Source organism: Nyctereutes procyonoides, unplaced genomic scaffold (assembly GCF_905146905.1).
Source record: "Nyctereutes procyonoides isolate TBG_1078 unplaced genomic scaffold, NYPRO_anot_genome, whole genome shotgun sequence".
NCBI lineage: Eukaryota > Metazoa > Chordata > Mammalia > Carnivora > Canidae > Nyctereutes > Nyctereutes procyonoides.
This window is the reverse complement of record NW_026575141.1, coordinates 3,989,721-4,008,854: the sequence shown is the minus strand read 5'-3', so window position 1 is coordinate 4,008,854 and position 19,134 is coordinate 3,989,721. Positions and strand designations below refer to the sequence as shown.

The following is a 19,134-nucleotide window of genomic DNA, read 5'->3' as shown; positions in this document are numbered from 1 at the left end:
TCTGGAGTTGGGGGGCCCGTGGGGGTGGTCGATGGCTGGCGGGGCTGTGTCGGGATTTCGGGATCTGTTGTCGAATCTCCTGCGGCGTCAACTCGCCAGAGCAGGATGCTGCTGCAGGACCTGAAGCCCAGGCTTGGGGGGCCTGTGAGGGAGCGGCGGGGTGCTGCCGGGGTCGGCCACCCGGAAGGTGCCCCCTAGAGGCGCTGCTGCGAGAAGGACGCTTCATCCCTTCATCCCTGCAGCGGCCGCCGCGCGGCGGGAGGGGCACTGCGGCGCGGGGCGGGCCAGGGGCGGGGCGGGGCGCGGGTGGGCTCTAAAAGTCGGTGCCCGCTCGCTCGGCACTGCCGCGGCAACCGGCGCGCCCGGCGCTTCCTCTGCGGCAGCCGCAGCTCGGGCAGTGCCGCAGCGCACGCCCGGGTGGCCGCTCGCTGCTTGCCGCGGCCGGCGCTGCCTTCGGCGGCTGTAGGCTGGGCCCGGCGGCCGGCCCCGCTGCGGGCGCTGCGGTGCCCGGTGCTGCAAGCCGGCGAGCCGGGCGGCATGGGCTAGGACGCGGCCATGGTGCGCCGAGATCGCCTCCGCAGGTGGGTGCGCGGCGGGCGCCAGGGGGTGTGGCTGGCTCCGGGCCGCCGGCCCCGGGACGCTGTGGGCTGGCCGCCGGGGACCCTGCGGGTGGGGGCCGGGGCCGGGGCCGGGGCCGGGGCGGCCGCGCCGCGACTCCCGCGGCGGAGGCAAAACCCCACCGGCCTGCCCTCTGAGTCCTGGCCGCCTGCCTGGGAGGGGTGTCATTCCTGCACGGACTAGGATATTCAGGGTGGGCACCTCCCAGTTTGGGCATTTCTGTATCCCGGTATCGCTCGGATGCGATTTAGGATTTTTAGACCCCATCGTCGCCGTGGTGCAATTTAGGATTTTTAGACCCTGGCGTCACCCTGGTGAGATACAGGATTTCTAGACCCCGGCGTTGCCCCAGCGCGATTTAGGATTTCTAGACGTCGTCTTTGCCCGGGTGCGATTTAGGGTTTCTAGACCGCGGCTTGGCAACTGTGCGATTCAGGATTTCTACACAGTGGCGTCGCCCCGGTGCAGTTTAGGATTTTTAGACCCCGGGATCGCCCTGGCGCGATTTAGGATTTATAGCCCTTGATATTGCTCAGGCGCGATTTAGGATTTGTAGAGCGGGTGACGCCTTGGCGTGATGTAGGGCTTTTAGACCCCGGCACTCCCCTGGCGTGATACTGGATTTCTAGACCCCGCATCGTCTGAGCATAATTTAGGATTTCGAGACCCCCGTATCGCTGTGGCGCAGTTTAGGGTTTGAAGACCCTGGTATCGCTGTGGCGTGAGTTACTGCATAGGTGTGACTAGAACTTGGCAGTACCGTATCACCAAGGCGTAAGTATGTTTCAGATGTGACCAAACTGTCATAATGTTACACATGGATTGTTTGCATTGGTTTACAAAGTAGTTGACAGTCCCCGCGATGCTGGAAGGTGGCAGGTTTGGTGGTATTAAATGTGTTTTTTCTTCTTTACAAGACGAAGAAATCAAGGCTCGGAAGGGTTGATTCATTTCCAGGTTTGTTACTGGGGTTTGCTGAATTTATTATACTCTTGATTTGTGACTCATCAAGTAATGGAGATTTTGGTCAAAAAATGATTAATCCCTTTTGGCTTCTGACTGCCAGATTGCTTCCCTACTAAAAATCCTAAAATGTCGTTAGGGGCATTTTTACCAACGTAATTAAACCAGAAAACGGCTTCCTGAAAGATTGCCTTTTTTCTTTCTCAGAGTGGAAGAGAAGGAAGATACAGAGGGTGGGGGTGTCCAGGAATGGAAAATGCACAGTTGTTGCCGTCCCCCGCCCCCCTGCAGCTCCTCCCCCCCTTCACTCTCCAATCCCCCCTTCACTCTCCAATCCCCCCTTCCACCACCACCCCCCACCTATGCTGGGAGCCTCCTCCTGCTTGCTCCTCTAGTAGCCCCTCCCTGGCTCTCTGCTGAGTCATTGCAGATATCCGTCCACTGGAACCCCTGAATGAATGAAATGGGGAGAAGGAGGGGTGGTGGGATGGGGAGAGCGGGAAGAGTGATGAAATATGAACGTGCAAATGTTTGAGCTGAAGTGCGGGACAGATGATAGCTAATGATATCCAAACCTGATACTTCTTGTCATCTCATTTTTCAAGTACATACTGGGCTGTAGCCTGCTACCATTATGGGGTGGAAATGGTGATTTGATGATGTTTGGGGGCATCTTTTGGAAATCACTTGTAATATTAACTTGAAAGATACAACCAGATCATTTGGTCTGTTTTATGGACAGCTGCTTTGGAGAAACAAACAAATGAAAGACTGCCCTAGTGATGCCAGAAAAATGGGCAGAGGCGCTATTCAGAGTTTAAGGCGCATGGTGATTTGACCACTCTGGGACCCCAACCTTACTTGTGTTAGAGTTTAAAAAAAAAAAAAAAAAGGGCATTCTGTGAGCTGAATTAGTTTGTAATGGTTAGGGATTGTGGCCAGATTACAGGCAAAATGGTGGAAGGGTGTGTGTACACACACAAAGCCATTTTTATCAGGGCTTTAACAGTTCATTTCCCTAATTCATTTATAGCTCTATTTTCCTGACGACTCATTTTTCATTTTAGAAGGTATTTCCATTCTGGTTAGTTTGAGAGAACTTCTACTAATAATTCTTTTCCTGGTGACTATTCTCAGTCATAAACTAGAAACAGAGGGAAATGTCTCTAATTTCTGTTTAGCATTCCTCATTGTGAATAGACTGACCTGGACTTCTGAAGTCTCTGGCGTGAGAAGTTTGGGTATGCAAACCAGAGCTTTCCTTCTAAAGACAAAAAAGCAATTTTCAGATGTTGGGTGTGAGCTCTGCCCCTTTTTGAGGGGTATGCAGGGTAGGGGTGGCAATCCTAAAAAATTAAATAGATGGGAGCCACCCAAGAGTCTGCTAAGAACAGCAAGAAAGGCAAAAATATAATCTGCTGCCCTGACCTCTCAAGAGATTAGATATTGTGGGTCATGACAAAGCTGCTTACAGTGAAATATACAGTGCACCTAGCTTCTTAATTTCACAGACTGTTTACCTGGAGCAGTTTCTCAGCACAGATCCAGAGAGTAGTACAAAGTGGGGCTTCACTGGGGTCAGAGAGTAGATAAATATTAAAAATTCAAAAATAGCTCTCTGCTTAAGGACATGTGATGCTAGGGATCCCTGGGTGGCGCAGCGGTTTGGCGCCTGCCTTTGGCCTAGGGCGTGATCCTGGAGATCTGGGATCGAATCCCACGTCGGGCTCCCGGTGCATGGAGCCTGCTTCTCCCTCTGCCTGTGTCTCTGCCTCTCTCTCTTTCTGTGACTATCATAAATAAATAAAAAATTAAAAAAAAAAAAAAAGGACATGTGATGCTTTTTTAAAACATTGGTAAAAAACTACATGTATGTATCTATATATTTAACGTTTAACTGGTGGGGGCTGGTGGGTGGGTGGTAGAGCTTTTAGAATAAATAGGAACGAAGTCATTTTTTTTTTTTTTTCTGGGGAAGCTTTGATAACAGCCAATGAAAAGGTGCACAATACTTAACTTCCTTTTACTTTACATAAAAAGTTCTTCAGGTTTTGAGAAAAGCAGAATGGGGGGGTGCTGAGGGATTAAAGTAGGAAGGAGAGGGGGAAGATTTCACATTAAAATAATATATTTTTTTTTCCTTAAAATTAGAATGGTGAGCAAATATGGTGATTGCATGGCAGGCAGAGGTGTGCTTACATTCTTCTTGGTAAACTTCCTGCCATGGTTCATATGAAGGGCAAGGTAGTCACTGTATGGTATAGAAATTCCCCACACCATTTTATCAGTTTGGGGCTTGTAAGAGCACATACAGCATCATCTGGCTGCTTACCCCAGGTCTCTGATTCTCCTGCAGGATGAGGGAGTGGTGGGTGCAGGTGGGGCTGTTAGCTGTGCCCCTGCTGGCGGCCTATCTGCACATCCCACCACCCCAGCTTTCTCCTGCTCTTCACTCATGGAAGTCATCGGGCAAATTTTTCACCTACAAGGGACTGCGCATCTTCTACCAAGGTAAGAAGAGGATTGTTGGAGCACCTGGCACTTATAATAGCACCTATTATAAGTGAGACACTTACTCTGTGTCTCTCGGTGTCTGTTGCCCATCAGAGGGGAGGGGGATGAACAATCCCTTTATCTGTGTAGTGTGCTTGAAGGAATGGGTTAATTCCCCTGAGTAACTCCATAGCAGAGAAACTCACAAAAAAACTGTTTCAGGGAGGAGTGGGGGGTGGGGGCGATAGAATTGAGATTCCGATTTCTGTAGAACTGGCTTTTCAGTATATAATTTTTTTCATAGCCTCATTTGTATTGATAGATACTGGTTTTCTCCTTTGAGCACCCCTAGTGTTCAATAGATAGACCCACCATTGGTTGTTTGCTTCCATCCTTGACTTCATTTTGTTTTCTATAAAGATTGTTACATGCATAACTAAATGTGATTTAAACCTTTTACTTTTGTATAAATTAATTTGCTAATGATAATTATTATGACTGCTACTTATCAAGTAATTACCATATGCTAGTCATTGAATTATGCTTTCAACCTTCATTATTATCTTTAAGATTAAATATCTCTACAACACTACTTGGAGATGGGTGCCATAAACCCGATTTTACAGGCAAAGAAACTGAAACGAGATTGGGAAAGATGTCTTTTGGGCGGGGGTCAAGAGCAATAACGAAAAATGTTTGTCATAAACCGTTTTTCATTATTGCTCCTGACCTCCTCTCATTTGCTATACTCAACTAAGTAAGTATATACTTTTCTTTATATTGGTCATTTAGTTTCCAGTTTTTTAATGTTTTAAACAGTCAATGTTGAAGGGAACTCTTCATGTATATTTTTACTTTTTCCATATATTTTCAAACCATACTACTTGTAAATGGAATGATTTTATTTGCATGGATTCTCAAGAATAAGTATATTTTTAAATTGCTTCTAGTTATTTTTGCAAACCTTATCAAATGTCCTGCCACTAACAGTATGTATGAATGTTTTTAGTCTTCTAATTAGATTAATTAATACTTTGAGCAGGGCATTTTACTGTTTAAATATTTGGCTAATGTAAAAGATGTTTCTACATTGAAAAATGTTCATGTCTATATTGACTAATCCTTTTCTATACGTGTTAGAATTGTTAATAGTTTGAGCATTATGCTTTTGATATTGGATTGGCTCTCCCCTGGGGGAAATAAAAATGCTAGACAAACAGAGTAAGGTATTCCCCAGGTTGAGAAAGAGTTGCTATATTATAGAGAATTTTTGTGAGGTCCTTAATGGTAACGCACAAAGAATCTATAGTGTTTATGTTGTGATTGTATACTTGTAACTGTGCAAGTTTACTTTTTATTGTGAAAACAATTTACATATTGATAATATAGAATAGAGGAAGAAATGGGGAAATACTTTAAAAAATCTAAGTGAAATTAAGCAGGTTGACTTCTGGTATTTTCATATAAAGTGTGCTATTTACAAGTTTTTAATATATAGATTAAAATAAATGTCGTTTTAACTTAAAGCAGTAAGCTTGTATTTTAAAAAGGAATGTTCTTTTTATTTCAATGTTCTCTTTATTTCATTAATTTAAGCAGGGTGTCTTATCCTTTATACTAGATTACTTAGATTTTAATATTTTAAAAGTTATTTTTATAGGGAGTCAGCCTGATTTCTTTTCTTCTTCCCAGACTCTGTGGGTGTGGTTGGAAGTCCTGAGATAGTTGTGCTTTTACATGGCTTTCCAACATCCAGCTATGACTGGTACAAGGTAATGAATTCAGATTTCTAGATCCTATTGTGTCTTTAAAAATCCAAAATCAAAGATTTTGTTGTCAGCACTGGAAGGTTCTTATGTATTTGAATTGCTTAATAAAGTAGGATTTAGAGCTGTTCCTCGTTTACTGTAAGGGAGTAAACTCTTGTGATCTGGGAAGGATCCTTGCCAAGTTAAAAATGCTGGAGTTCTCCAAGAGGATCATCTGTGGGCCTGTGGTAGTTTCGTGAGATTTTCCCTTTATCAAAGTCTGTTTGTTAAACCAATATGGGAAAGAAATTGCTGTGCTTAGGTCAGAGGAAACAAAATCCACATCATGTCTTTTTTTTTGTGTAGATTTGGGAAGGTCTAACCCTGAGGTTTCATCGAGTGATTGCCCTTGATTTCTTGGGCTTTGGCTTCAGTGACAAACCAGTAAGCGGCATTAAGGTGGGGCTGAGGTGGGGTTGGGGAGGGGGTGGGGTGGGCGAGGACAGGGGATTGGGCTAGCAGACAGATCTGCACCCATGCCCTCACCCCATACACCCCGCCCTCACCCTGTGCCCTCACCCTCTGTGCCCCTCCCACCCCTCCTAGAGACCACACCACTACTCCATATTCGAGCAGGCCAGCATTGTGGAAGCACTTCTGCGACACCTGGGGCTCCAGAACCGGAGGGTCAACCTTTTGTCTCATGACTATGGGGACATCGTGGCTCAGGAGCTGCTCTACAGGTTGGTGAAGTCATAGACTTCTGTGCTGTCTGCAGGTCTCCCTGGTTTGAGATGCAGGGAAAGTGCATCATGCCCAGGTTCCTTGTGTAGCTCCTTTCCCCCCTCGGAATTTGTCTGCAGCCGTTGACCTGGCATGTGCACTCAGTTAGATGTGTTTCCCTCACCTGTTTCCAGGTTCAAGCAGAATCGATCCGGCCGGCTTACCATAAAGAGTCTCTGTCTGTCAAATGGAGGTAATTGCCGTGGTGGTGGGCAGAAAGTGAGCTGTGGCCTTAAAGGGCCACAGGGAGATACCACCTTGACATCTAAGTGGTGATCCGAGGAGACTGCAGCCAGAGGCAGTTAAACCAGAGGCCCTTGACCTTTTTGTGCCATGAACTACTTTGGTGGTAATGACATTTATTGACCCTTTCTCAGAATAATGTTTTTAAATATAGAAAATGAGTAGGATCACAAAAGAAACAGATTATATCAACATACAGTGAATAAACAGCTGTGTTAATAGTAACATGTGCTTCTCTAAATGCATCACATAGCAAGCACTATCTGCAGCACCTGCAGTGGGTTATGCAAACAGTTGTGATGAAGCACCAAGTGCTTCTGATACTCCTGTGGTTTGTTGCAGAAACTCTTCATTGATGGCAGGGCCAAGTTTCAGTTAGAAATTAGTTACCTTTTGATTAGACCTTTAGGAGGCATTAGACCATGGAGCCTGGCTTATAAATCTGTGAAAGTACACATGTCCCCTAAATACTGGAAGGGCAGATTGGGATAGGAGTCTGTCCCTTTATCAGTGATACTCATGGCTTTCTCCCATTGACTCTGGAGAAAAATGGAAAGGGAAAAATCCTAGTTTCCCACCCCAAGCCCTCCCGGACCTATGGTCCCTGAAAAAAATCATTGGTTTCTTTTGCAGTGCAAACCATTAACAATACTAGATGCTCTAAGGAATGGTTAGAAAGGGCAAGGAGAGTCAGGGCTTAGTCATCAGCATTATGGATGATCATGGACATTATCTTTTCCTTGCTTCTCTACTCCTACAATGGGGAAAGTAATCCCAGTGGGATAGAATTTAACCTGCTAAATGCAGAATTCCCTGGAGAAGTAATTAGATAACAGAACTAAGTTTTATTTGTCATCCTGTTTCTGACAGTAAAGGCCCCAAAGGGAAGAGTAAATAGGGAGGATAGTTTCTGGTAAGAGACTTATATTTGGCCTGAAGTTGTTGGTAAATGACTAATAGGTCTCTTTCTCCTCTAGGTATATTTCCTGAGACTCACCGTCCTCTCCTTCTCCAAAAGGTTGGCTCCTCCAGTCACAAAGTCTTTGGTTTTTAAAATTTATACCAACATAAAGAATGCTATGACCTTTATAAGGACCATACTTGCTATGATGGGCCATAGTTAAAATCTTCAGGAATTTACATTAATAAAGTCACTTTTTTCCCATCTTATGCTGATAAAGCAGTGGAAGCAGCATCTAAGTAAAGCCTCATTTCGGAGAGTAAGAGATCAATGAATATTTGCAGAAATACAGCTATCTAGAGTTTTGTGTCATTAGCATGATGTCTGAACAGATCATATCCTAAAGTTGAGTACATCAGTTAGAAGCCTCAGGAATTTAGTGAAGTATAGAAATGTAATCTTACGGGGAATTACAAATAGGTTTGTCTTCCATAAGAGAAGGGGTAGGCAAAACAAAAAATGAAAAGCCAATAAATGTTTCAGTGGAAGGACATTTGACTGAAATCCTTTTTTAGTTCCTGATATAAAACTTTTGTCCTGCTTAGTGGTTTTCTTCCTCTCAAATCTTTACTTCTTTACCTACAGCTTCTCAAAGATGGAGGCATGTTGTCACCCATCCTCACTCGACTGATGAACTTCTTTGTATTCTCCCGAGGGTAAGTCATTGTCAAAGATTGATTCACTATAGCCTGGGAACAATGTAGTGAAAAGTTGTCATTAAAATTCTGGGCCAAATCCTAGGGTTTGATACTTTAAAACAAAGATGTTGGCCATTTGCCAGGGAAGTAGGAGAAGGAATTCATAAATCAGGTAAGGGTCAGACAGCGTGACCTGTGAAGTTCCAGTCATATTTGACATTCTGGATTCTTCTCACATTTATCTTCCTGCTCTCTCGGGCTCTTTCAGTCTCACCCCAGTCTTTGGGCCGTACACCCGCCCCTCTGAGAGTGAGCTGTGGGACATGTGGGCAGGGATTCGCAACAACGATGGGAACTTAGTTATCGACAGGTAAGAAATAACACTTTGCTTTGGTTTCCAGAGAAGCTTTTTTGGGGGAAGTGGGGAAAGGTAAAGGATTGCTTATTCTGTTCCTTTCTGGCTTGTTCCTTCTCATAAGACGGTTCTGATCTCTAAGGCAAAACAAAAAGTCATGTGCTGTCCTTTCTAAGGAGAAGGAAATCGAGACTAGTGAGCCATGACTATAAGCCACGAGGCACACAAAATTTAGATAAACAGCTGCAAATTCTACTGCTAATTCAGTTTGTAACTGGCCCATCCACTTTGGCAAATCCTACTTTGGGCTTTTTGTGAGTATTAAATGCCTCAAAATGTCTAATCATGGTTGTAAAAGGAGCCTATACCTCTCAAAATACGCATCTCCTTCTTTGTCGTATCTTTTCCATAGCAACAGGACAGAGAATGGAGAGTTCTTGGTCATATACAAAGAATGCTCATGACTTGGTCCAAATGAGAATGTAGCAGCTTTCGTTTTAGAATGCCTTTGCATTCCTATGACAATAAAAATTTCTTGTTCTACTCTTTGCTGACTTCTCTGTCCTATAGTCTCTTACAGTACATCAACCAGAGGAAGAAGTTTAGAAGACGCTGGGTGGGAGCTCTTGCTTCTGTAACTATTCCCAGTGAGTATTTCTTTATTACATCTTGATAGGGCTTGATAGGACTGAGGGTTAAAATAATTACCAGATTCAGCAAATAAAAATACAAGACACCCAGCTAAATTTGAATTTCAGATAAACAACCTACAATTTTAGAATAAGTATGTGCTTTGCAATATTTTGACATATTTATACTAAAAAAATCATTACTTATGTGAAATTCAAATTTAACTGGGCATCTTTTATTTAATCTGGCAGCCCTACCCACCAATCTGGAATACCAGTGATATGCATTGTGGAGTTCAGTATATAAAATAGTGAGAAGCTGCTGCAGAGGTAGTTGTGCTATCGCTGTCAGGAGTGGGAGTATGACTGGCTTTTGTGCTGCACAGTGTCAGTGGTTGCCACATCACATGCTGAATGGCTGGGACAGAAGGCGGTTTAGATTACTAATCAAGAGGCTGTAGGTGGTTTCTGCTCATTTGTCTTACAATCTTACAGATTTAAAAAGAAAAAAAAATCAGTGCAGTGTCTCATACATAGTAGTGCTCTAGAAAATAGTGGTTGATTTAAAATGTCAGCGGTCAGTTATAACTGGAGGGAGACCTTTAGATAATGACGGTATGCTGGAAGAGAACATGGATAGCGAGGTTTAGTGCTTTTTGGTTCAGGCACAGAAGAGCTCTGGGGGAGGGACCAAATGTCTGTATATAGGAGAACTGTCCCAAATGGACTTGTTAGGCTTATTCTCAGAAGTTCCTTGTAACCTACTTACTGAAAGAAGCTAGGTTTTCTAGCATATGTCAGCGGGACTACATCACACTAAAAAAGCTCTGGATGGCAAAAGAGACCACAAATAAATGGGAAAAATATTTGCAAACCATATATTTGATAAGCCGTTAATATCCCAAATATATAAAAAATTCATACACTCATCAAAGAAAGAAGCCAATTAAAAACTGGGCAAAAGACACGAATAGATGTTTCTTTCTTTTTTTTTTTTTTTTTTTAAGATTTTATTTATTTATTCATGAGAGACACAGAGAGAGAGGCAGAGACACAGGCAGAGGGAGAAGCAGGCTCCATGCAGGGAGCCCGATGTGGGACTCAATCCCGGGACCCCAGGTTTACACCCTGGGCCGAAGGCAGGCGCCAAACCACTGAGCCACCCAGGGATCCCCCATGAATAGATGTTTCTGCAAAGAAGATCTAGGAAAGGCCAACAAGTACATGAAAAGAGTTCCATATCACTGGTCCTTAGGGAAATGCAAATTAAAATCACAATGAGATATGACCTCACACCTGTTAGAATGGCCATCATCAGAAAGAGAGGAGATAATAAGTGTTGGGGTGGATGTGGAGGAAAGCGAACCTTTGTACATTAGTGGTGAGATTGGATATGGGTATAGCCACAGTGGAAAACAGTATAGAAGATTCTCAAAAAATTAGAAATAGAACAACCATATGATCCAGCAACTCCAGTTCTGGGAATATATCCAAAGGAAATGAAAATACTAATTTGAAAAGATGTCTGCACCTCATTGTTTATAGCAGCATTGTTTACAGTAGCCAAGATGGAAATAGCCTCCGTGTCCATCATTCAGCAAATGGATGAAGAACTGCAATACACACACATACCCCACAGTGGAATATTATTTGGCCATAGTAAAGCAGTCTCAAGGATTTGTGACAACGTGGATGGACTTATAAGCCATTATGCTGAGAGATGGTCAGACAGAAAGACAAATACAGCATGATCTCATATGTGGGATCTAAAAGAACCCCACCAACCTAGAGGAAAAGAGAATAGATTTGTGGTTACTAGAGGTTGGGGTGGGGGGAAGGGAAAGGAGGAAAGGAGTCAAGATGTACAACCCTGCACTTATGAGTAAGTGCTAGGGATGTAATCTACACCATGACCACGACAGCTAATAGTAGTTGTTGAGAGAGAGAGAGATCCAGACTTTCATCATAAGCAGAATTTCTTTTTCTTTTCATTGTGTTACTATGAGATGGATGTGAACTAAATCTATTGTGGTAATCATTTCACAATATACATAAACCATCATGCTGTATGCTTTAAACTTACATGCAGTGATATATGACAATTGTTTCTCAAGAAGATTGGAAAACTTTTTTTTTTTTTTGAAGGGGTAGGAGAATAGATGTGTGAGAGCTTTAGTAATTCATTCTTCTTGTCTTTCCTAGTTCATTTTATCTATGGGCCACTGGATCCTGTAAATCCCTATCCAGAGTTTTTGGAGCTGTACAGGTGAGTCTCCCTAAAGGGTCCTTGTTTTTTTCCTCATGGTGACAGTGGTAAGCAGGAGAGCCACTGCCCTCACTGGCTGTTCATCCAGGAAAAACATATTAGAAAAGGATGAATTGGGGAATCTTGATTTATACAGTCTGTTTTCATTGTCATGGTTACTACATATTCCTAGGTGTACAGGTAAGAAAAAGCTACCATGTGAACCAAGGAGTGGAAGCAGATCTATTTTAAGAAATGTTTGCTTTAGGCTGATCATAAAGCTAACTCCTCCACCTCAGCTAAGCAGACTACAGGAGAGATTGAGAAGAGCACACTGTGGGAAAGTGCCTTCTCATTGGTTGCTATTTTCTCTAGGACTTACTCAGAAGGTGTTGGAATATGAAATCTTGACTATATCACATAAGACTGTCTCATACCTTCACCTGGCCCAGCAAAAACAACCCAGTAATAAATAGTGTACATTTAAGTTTAAACCAAATGCCCTCCCCTCATCACCCAGCATTAAGGAAGGTCTTCTGTTATCTTTACTTGGACAGTGAGTTGCTGAGTGTCCCACTTGTTTGATGCCTCATGCTTCTCTAAGGAGCTGGAAGTCATCCTGCTTGGGCAGGTGTTGCCAAGTGTTATACTTTCAAGTTGTTGTCTGTTGGGTTATGAACATTTAAGAACTAGTCTGTTTATGTCATAAATGAAATTGGCAAGTTTATCGGCCTCAGCTGCAATTCCAAAGTAGAAGGTGAATAAGCTCTTTGTTGGTTCCTTCCAGTGTGGTATGTCCGCAAGGGCCTTTACTGGGGCTGCCCACTGGCTTGCATCCGTCCCCTCCCTCCAGCCTCAAGTTCACCTACATGCTGTTCTCTTCCACTAGGAAAACGCTGCCGCGGTCCACAGTGTCGATTCTGGATGACCACATTAGCCACTATCCACAGCTAGAGGATCCCATGGGCTTCTTGAATGCATATATGGGCTTCATCAACTCCTTCTGAGCTGGAAAGAGTAGCTTCCCTGTATTACCTCCCCTACTCCCTTATCTGTTATGTATTCTACTTAGGAAGAGATGCCCAAAAGAGGTCCTGGCCACAAACACTATTCTCTCACAAAAGTCCGCCTAGACTTACATTGGTGATCAGCATATAGTAAAAAACCCACTGAAGCTCCAGCTAAGGATGGTCCTAACAATCCGCCCAGTCCACCTCCCATTCTTCTCACAGCTGAGCGAGTATATGGACTTGCCTTTGTGCTGTTAGGAAATCCTGATAAGCACTACTCACAGATAGATACAGAGACATTCTTAAAAGTCTTTATAACCCATCTATGGACTATTCTGAAATATCTAGAAAGGCTCATTTCTGGCCCATCCTTAACTGGAGTCCTATAGTAAAGAATGAGGAGAGGGTGTCTCCTGACCTGTCCTTGAATTACTTTAAGGGCATATGCTTTTTTTTTTTTTTTTTTTTTTTAAAGTTCTCTAAGCAACACAGCTTCAAGTGAGAGTGAGTCTCCCTTGTCATAACTTGGAATTTCATTTCATTGGCTGCTTTTAATTATAAACATGTTGTTAAAATAGGTTTTGGTTTGAATAATGCAGTATTCTAATAAGTATACTTTAAGACTATGAGTTACCTACACGTATGATATATATTTTTTAAGGATACTAAACCAGCAGATACTCTGGCAGAGTAGTGAACTTTATTAAACAGGTTTAATTTCTGAATAAAGTGAATTAAATCGAAACTATTTACAGAAGTTCCTAAAATCACAGGATACTATAGACCAGTAGCATCCGTGCCAGAGATTTACTGTTATTAGCTAATTCTAACAGCAAATAACAGTCTGACTCTTCATACCTCAGTGCTTAGAGGCATGTCCCTCCTGAGCTGGAGGGGAGGGGATCTTTGTATAGTCCAGGTTACCATACAGGGATTCCTTTTATGACAACTGCTTAACTTAACTTTTCATTGGTTGTCTCAGAGAGACTTCCTCATGTAGCTCAGTAACTCCTGTACTTAACAGACAGGAAAGTTCCAGAAACTTTAAGAACAAATTCTGAAAGACCTATATGAGCAAATGGTGCTGAATTTTTTTTAAGCCACAGCTTCATTGTCTTAGTCGAAACAGGATGATTAAGTGATTATTTTAAATTCTTTTTTTTTTTATTAGCAACTTCAAGTATAACAACTGAAACTGGAATAAGTGTTTATTTTCTATTAATAAAAATGAATTTTGACAAAAGTGGACTCTGGCTTCCCCTCCCCCACCACCCCTCTGGGATAAAATATTTTCCAACATTGTCAGGAGCTTTCAGACACACATTAAATTAAAAAATATAATGAAGTTAAGCAGCTGGGGTACAGGATAGTATTTGATTTGCAAGATCACCCAAAGCTGTACTATCATACCAAAGCTGACCAAGTGTAATAAAAAAAAAAAAAAGAAAAGAATTTACATGCACAAGGACAGATACTTGCTTGATCTGCTGGCTCAGGGCCAAATATTTAATTTGCTTCTCCAAAGACATTAATCTTTAAAGTATGATTCTGGGAAATTCATGCCACTAGCCTAAAAGCCCACTGACAGTGAAGTATGCATCAACTTCATCTCGCCCAGTAAACATTTATCCAACAGAGGCCAAGATAACATCTACAGGTGTTCCCTCTTTGCTTCTGACAGTCACCTGCATGGTCACTCCATCTGCTAAGGCCAGCCTGGACCTCACCAATAAGTCATAGCCACCTCTGTATACACCTGAGAAAAAAGCAAGGAAAACTATATTAACTCAAAAAAAGCTCTGAATAATGAAATATGTCATGCACGGCCTGCATTTCCTTTTTATTATTTTAGTTTAGCTTTTCTAGAGATTAGTGCTTATGGTGAGAATTGAATCCTGTGTACAAATTTTAAATAATCTTTTGTATTCCCATGATACCAGGCACATAGAAGGTATTCAGTAATACTAATTTGGAGTACTCAAAGGTGGGGAAATGGTGGCATTGGTATCTGTGGGAGAGATTTAAGTGTTTTAGGCTAAGTTTACTCCTTAAAAGAACAGCCTAAGGATAGCCTGCAAATAATTGCATAGCTAAACAAATTATTCATATTGACAGAACTTCAAATTATAACACATATCAAGGGATAAGGGGACAGCAGCAGGGCACAAGATACCCATGCACACCCCTTCCCATTTTACAACCAACCAAAGGGGGAATCTGATGGAAGTTTCTTACCTGCCAGATAGAGGGAATGGGAATTCTTGTTCTCAGGTACTTTGTCTGACCTCTCACATGGCTGCATGCCCAGAAATGTGATGATGTTGTTGACAGCTTCTGTGTTGGGAAGACAAATGCAATAGTATCAGGAAAGTTCCGCCTAGGGGTGTGTCTCTGTCCTAATAAGTGCTGAGGAGGGGAAGGGGTGCCTGGTCATGTGTGGAGGGAGGCTACCAGACTAGAACGTGGTTGACTCAACTAGACGAAGACAGGATCCTGGCCTTTTCAGCAAAAATGGTTTATGAAATATTTAAAGAAAAGAGATACTCTGGAATAATAAGTATGCCCATTAGGTTTTATCCTCAATACATCAATAGCAAAACTGTTCTCACCTTCGAGAGTTTTGGTAGAACTGAGGGCAAAGGTCTCCTCTTTCTCAAAGGTGTCTCCCACCTCTTCCCAGGCAGCAGCAAAATTAGGCTTCAGAACTTTCTGAATGTGATCAGACACAGTCACTTCCAGATCTTCCAGCTGGTAGGTAAGGATCAGGGGTCAGTAAATGAAAGTCCTTCAATACACCACAAAGACAGGGGCTAATTAGAATGGTTTTATCATTCTGTGTTCTAGCCTTTGCAGGAGCCTCAGAAAAACTTTACCACTAAAGTAGTTTAAGTTCTGTGGTCTAGATAAATCTAACAATGTAGGTAGGCCCTTAGCAAAGGAAAGCAAGAAGACAGGACATCTGGCAAGAGCTGTATTCAGATCAACACCTCCAACCCTGGGGGGTACAAAGTAGTCATGCTCTCACACCTAACCGTGGAGTTGAGGCCATACAGGGCCTTCTGAACTTCACATTCACTAACTGCTTGATACCTGTTAAACTTTCCCCTACATTCTGTGATGGCTTTTCAGTCCATGATGGGGCTCAATTATAAGCGAACTAAAAGCTGCTAAACAAAAACAAAAAACCCCCCAATATTTCAAATAAAACTCATTGACCTCCGTGAAAATCATGTAATTGTTTCATGTCTTCATTATCTCTCTTATAAAGACACCAAAAAGTGAGTTTTGTTTTAATCAATCATTAACTGGTAAATCCCAGTTCTCTGGGGGCATGACACACTCCTCTTAGGAGGATTATTCTTCCTCCATTGTGATCTGAGAAGAATAAAACCCCATGAGTTCATGTCAGATGTTGCCAGCAGAGAATTTTTCCTGTAGGCAGAAGTCACTTGGTAGTGCAAGGATGTTAGGGTAAGTCTCTGTGTGGGGGAGACTCACCACATACTCATCATCATACCCCTCCTCAGTGGGAACCCCGGTGTCAGGGTCGCAGTCCCGGACAGTAAACTTCATGGTGCAGCTAAAGGTGCCTGCAACTGGGGGGAGAAAGAGCAGGCAAGCTGGTGTCAGGGGCGGTACAAGCACAGAGCCTCCGTCTGTAGTGCAGAAAGCACTGTCTGTACGTGGCGCTGTGTTCTGTTATCAAGTGGGACATACACAGGTTCTGCTTTCTAGGGTAGTAGGCTGGCCAATGAGACGATCTCATAAAATGGCTTTAAAAACCATTAGCCCATGTGGGTTAGAATAGCACAGAAAAGATGACATGGGCAAAACAGTTTTTTGTTATCTGTATAAAGGAAGCAGCAGGGGGGAGAACTTTGGGGGCTTTTTGCCATGCCTGTCAAAAGGGTCTACCTGTTGAAAAAACAGAAGAACCATTACTTTTAGGAGTTGACAAAGCAAAAAACAAAAGGCGGGGAGCAAAATGCACATGGGTCATTAAATTAACACTAAGTAGTACATCAAGAGTCTTAATACCAATATTATATCTTTAGATTGTGGGCTGACAGTGGGGCCACAGGCCACCAGAATGAATTTGCTTTAGGACAACTTTCAACCTACAGTAAACAGGTCAGTAATGAGGTTCTAGTATTGGTAAATTCAGTGTCTTAAAATGGAGAAGCAAGTAGGCCTTATATGTTTGAGGATGACTGGTAGAATAAGAAATGGAGATTGGGGACACATTTTTGGAAAGGGGAGTCTTTGTGAAGAAGATGAGATTTTCTGAACCGTTGGAAGGAGGGGGTTTATTAAGTATGGAGGAAGAAAAGGCATTTTAGGGTCTGGTACAAAACATACCAGAAATTGGGGAGTAAGCAAATTTTATCTGGGGGACAGGAAGGACAGGAAAAAACAGACCCCAATGTAAAGACCATATATGATAAGGTGAGTAATGGGGCTTTCATCTGCTCAAAGTCGCAACTTTAAACTCCCGACTCCCTCCTCCCAGCCAAGTACATAGTAAATGTCAGTGCATGTTGACATCAGATAGAAGGGTATAAACTAATGTGTCAGATCCTTAGGTAAAAAGATGACTGAGACATGACTTCTGTCTCCAAGAGCAGATTGTCTACGAGTTAAATGTGTGTGTGTGTGTGTGTGTGTGTGAGAGAGAGAGAGAGAGAGAGAGAGAGAGATCTGCCTGTATATCTGTGACACTACAACTCTTATGTCATAGGTTCTTTAAATTTTAATAGAGGGCTCTATGGCAGTGCAGGATTAACAGCTGGGGAAATAAAAAAATTTGAAAGAATTTAACAGTCTAACAGGATCTCAAAGGATGCAAAAGGGATCTGGCAAGCAGAGGAAGATACACAAATAAAAGGAAAGTGGCCAGAAAGGCCGTGAGGTAATTGGAAATGAGAAGAGATATGCTAATGCATGGGTGCTGAGGAGAATTTTTGACGAACAAATTTGAAATACCTTGTATCTCAAATGAAGACCACATATTTTCCAATAGGCCTTGGTTTGCTGTGGCAGTCAACAGATTGCAATGTTAGAAATAACTAAAGCCACCAATGGAAATTCAATGAAGAACAGGTTTGAGTTCAGAGAGTGAAGGAATTTAATAGAATATGTTGAAAATGGGTAATGGTAGTGGGTTGTCCCATATAGGAAAGAGTGTACCTGTTAAGACTAGAGATTTCAGTGCAATAGGGGGTTGGTCAAAGAATGATGGTGGCTAAATTAGGGTTTTCTGCAGGAGAAAGAGAGAAGAAAGAAGAAGTGGAAGTTAACACAGACCTAGAGTGGGTCAGTTGAAGTATTTAGAGAAAAAGAGGAGAGGCATGGGATTGTGGTAGGGACAAAGGTCATGATCAAATAAGAATGGAGAGGCAGGATAGACATTGGGGTAATGCAAGATTATATGAATCCCAGTTTGGTTCTGATTAAGCAAGTAGGCTACAAGAGAATGAGCAAGAGGAGTGAAGAGACAATCAGGAACCAGGTTAGATCACAGCCCTGAGGCAAACTGGTTCAATTTTATGTACAGGTAAGGATGTAAGATATTTAATGTATAAGTCAGTGACACATAGAAACAGATTAAGGAAGCAAATAGTATTAGAATGTTTCTGAAACTTTTGTAACAAATTTTTAGTTAAATGGTTTCACTGATACAAGGAGAAGTTACAGGGCAGCTAAGGTGAACTCAGGTAAAACCACTGGTAACAATCTATCGATGTTGCTAGAAAGGATGGCCAACACTGAGTGAGGAGTAAGAGGGAGGAGTGAGGGGGCCCTTCTGTGGCAAGAGAGCAATACTGAATCCACTGCCATAACAATGAGGAGGGCTTCAGTGAATGAAGCCAGGCAAATAAGCAAAGGGAATAAGAGCAGAATGCCTGGGAGATGTACATTAACATTCTCAGACATGAGGCTCCTAATCTTAAGAGGACTGACGAGAATGAGAGCAATGGAGGAGACCTGTGTGAAAACAGGAAGTTAGAGGAAAGCCAGATGCTGGAAACAAAATCAGGAGAGAGCCGTGGGAGTGCAGGACATGCAGCGTTGCAAATGGCAGAGTGAAAAATTCAGTGGGGAGTTGCCAGGTCTCAACCACCTGCGGGAAGACTGATTAAGATGGGGGCTGTGGTCAGTGGGGCTGAAATCAGAAAGGGGTAGAAGGGCTAATCGGAGCCATCTGTGCATGTCTGCCCTTAACTGAGAAGGGGCAGGCGCCCCACATGCTGTGCAGGAAGCCCAGGAGCCGGGGGTGCCACTCGAGCAGCCAGTGCCAGCAGAGGAGCAAACCCCACCGGGAGATAAGGCTGGATCCCCAGGAGTCCTATATGCGGGAAGGGGGTGCCAAAAGAGGTTCTTCCCTAGGACAGATGCAGGGGAAGAGGAGGAAAGGTACAGGAAAAGCAGCATGCAGTTGGTCTGGGAT

The 19,134-nt window shown here is 42.9% G+C and overlaps 2 protein-coding genes across 3 annotated transcripts in view; one reads left to right on the top strand and one right to left on the bottom strand.

The window, feature by feature from the left end:
* The first annotated feature begins 355 nt into the window (after window positions 1-355).
* MEST (mesoderm specific transcript) lies at window positions 356-13,929 on the top strand. Of its 2 annotated transcripts, none has more exons than XM_055307521.1 (12): window positions 356-581; window positions 3,938-4,092; window positions 5,767-5,846; window positions 6,189-6,266; window positions 6,429-6,565; window positions 6,740-6,798; window positions 7,826-7,866; window positions 8,395-8,465; window positions 8,716-8,817; window positions 9,373-9,449; window positions 11,634-11,697; window positions 12,566-13,929. In XM_055307521.1, exons 1-12 carry the CDS (start codon window positions 556-558, stop codon window positions 12,681-12,683), a joined length of 1,008 nt encoding a protein of 335 aa, XP_055163496.1. In that variant the 5' UTR covers window positions 356-555; the 3' UTR covers window positions 12,684-13,929. The 2 variants fall into 2 exon arrangements, with proteins under 2 accessions (XP_055163496.1, XP_055163495.1); XM_055307520.1 differs by having other exon boundaries at window positions 6,189-6,281.
* Window positions 13,930-14,165: 236 nt separating this feature from the next.
* COPG2 (COPI coat complex subunit gamma 2) overlaps window positions 14,166-19,134 on the bottom strand; it is a 112,494-nt gene continuing 107,525 nt past the window's right edge. Inside the window, exons 21-24 of the mRNA XM_055307518.1 lie at window positions 16,185-16,282; window positions 15,296-15,434; window positions 14,922-15,020; window positions 14,166-14,442 (exon numbers count right to left, since the gene is read on the bottom strand). Of these exons, the coding sequence (XP_055163493.1) occupies window positions 14,312-14,442; window positions 14,922-15,020; window positions 15,296-15,434; window positions 16,185-16,282 (467 nt within the window). The 3' untranslated portion in view covers window positions 14,166-14,311. The remainder of the gene's footprint in view (window positions 14,443-14,921; window positions 15,021-15,295; window positions 15,435-16,184; window positions 16,283-19,134) is intronic.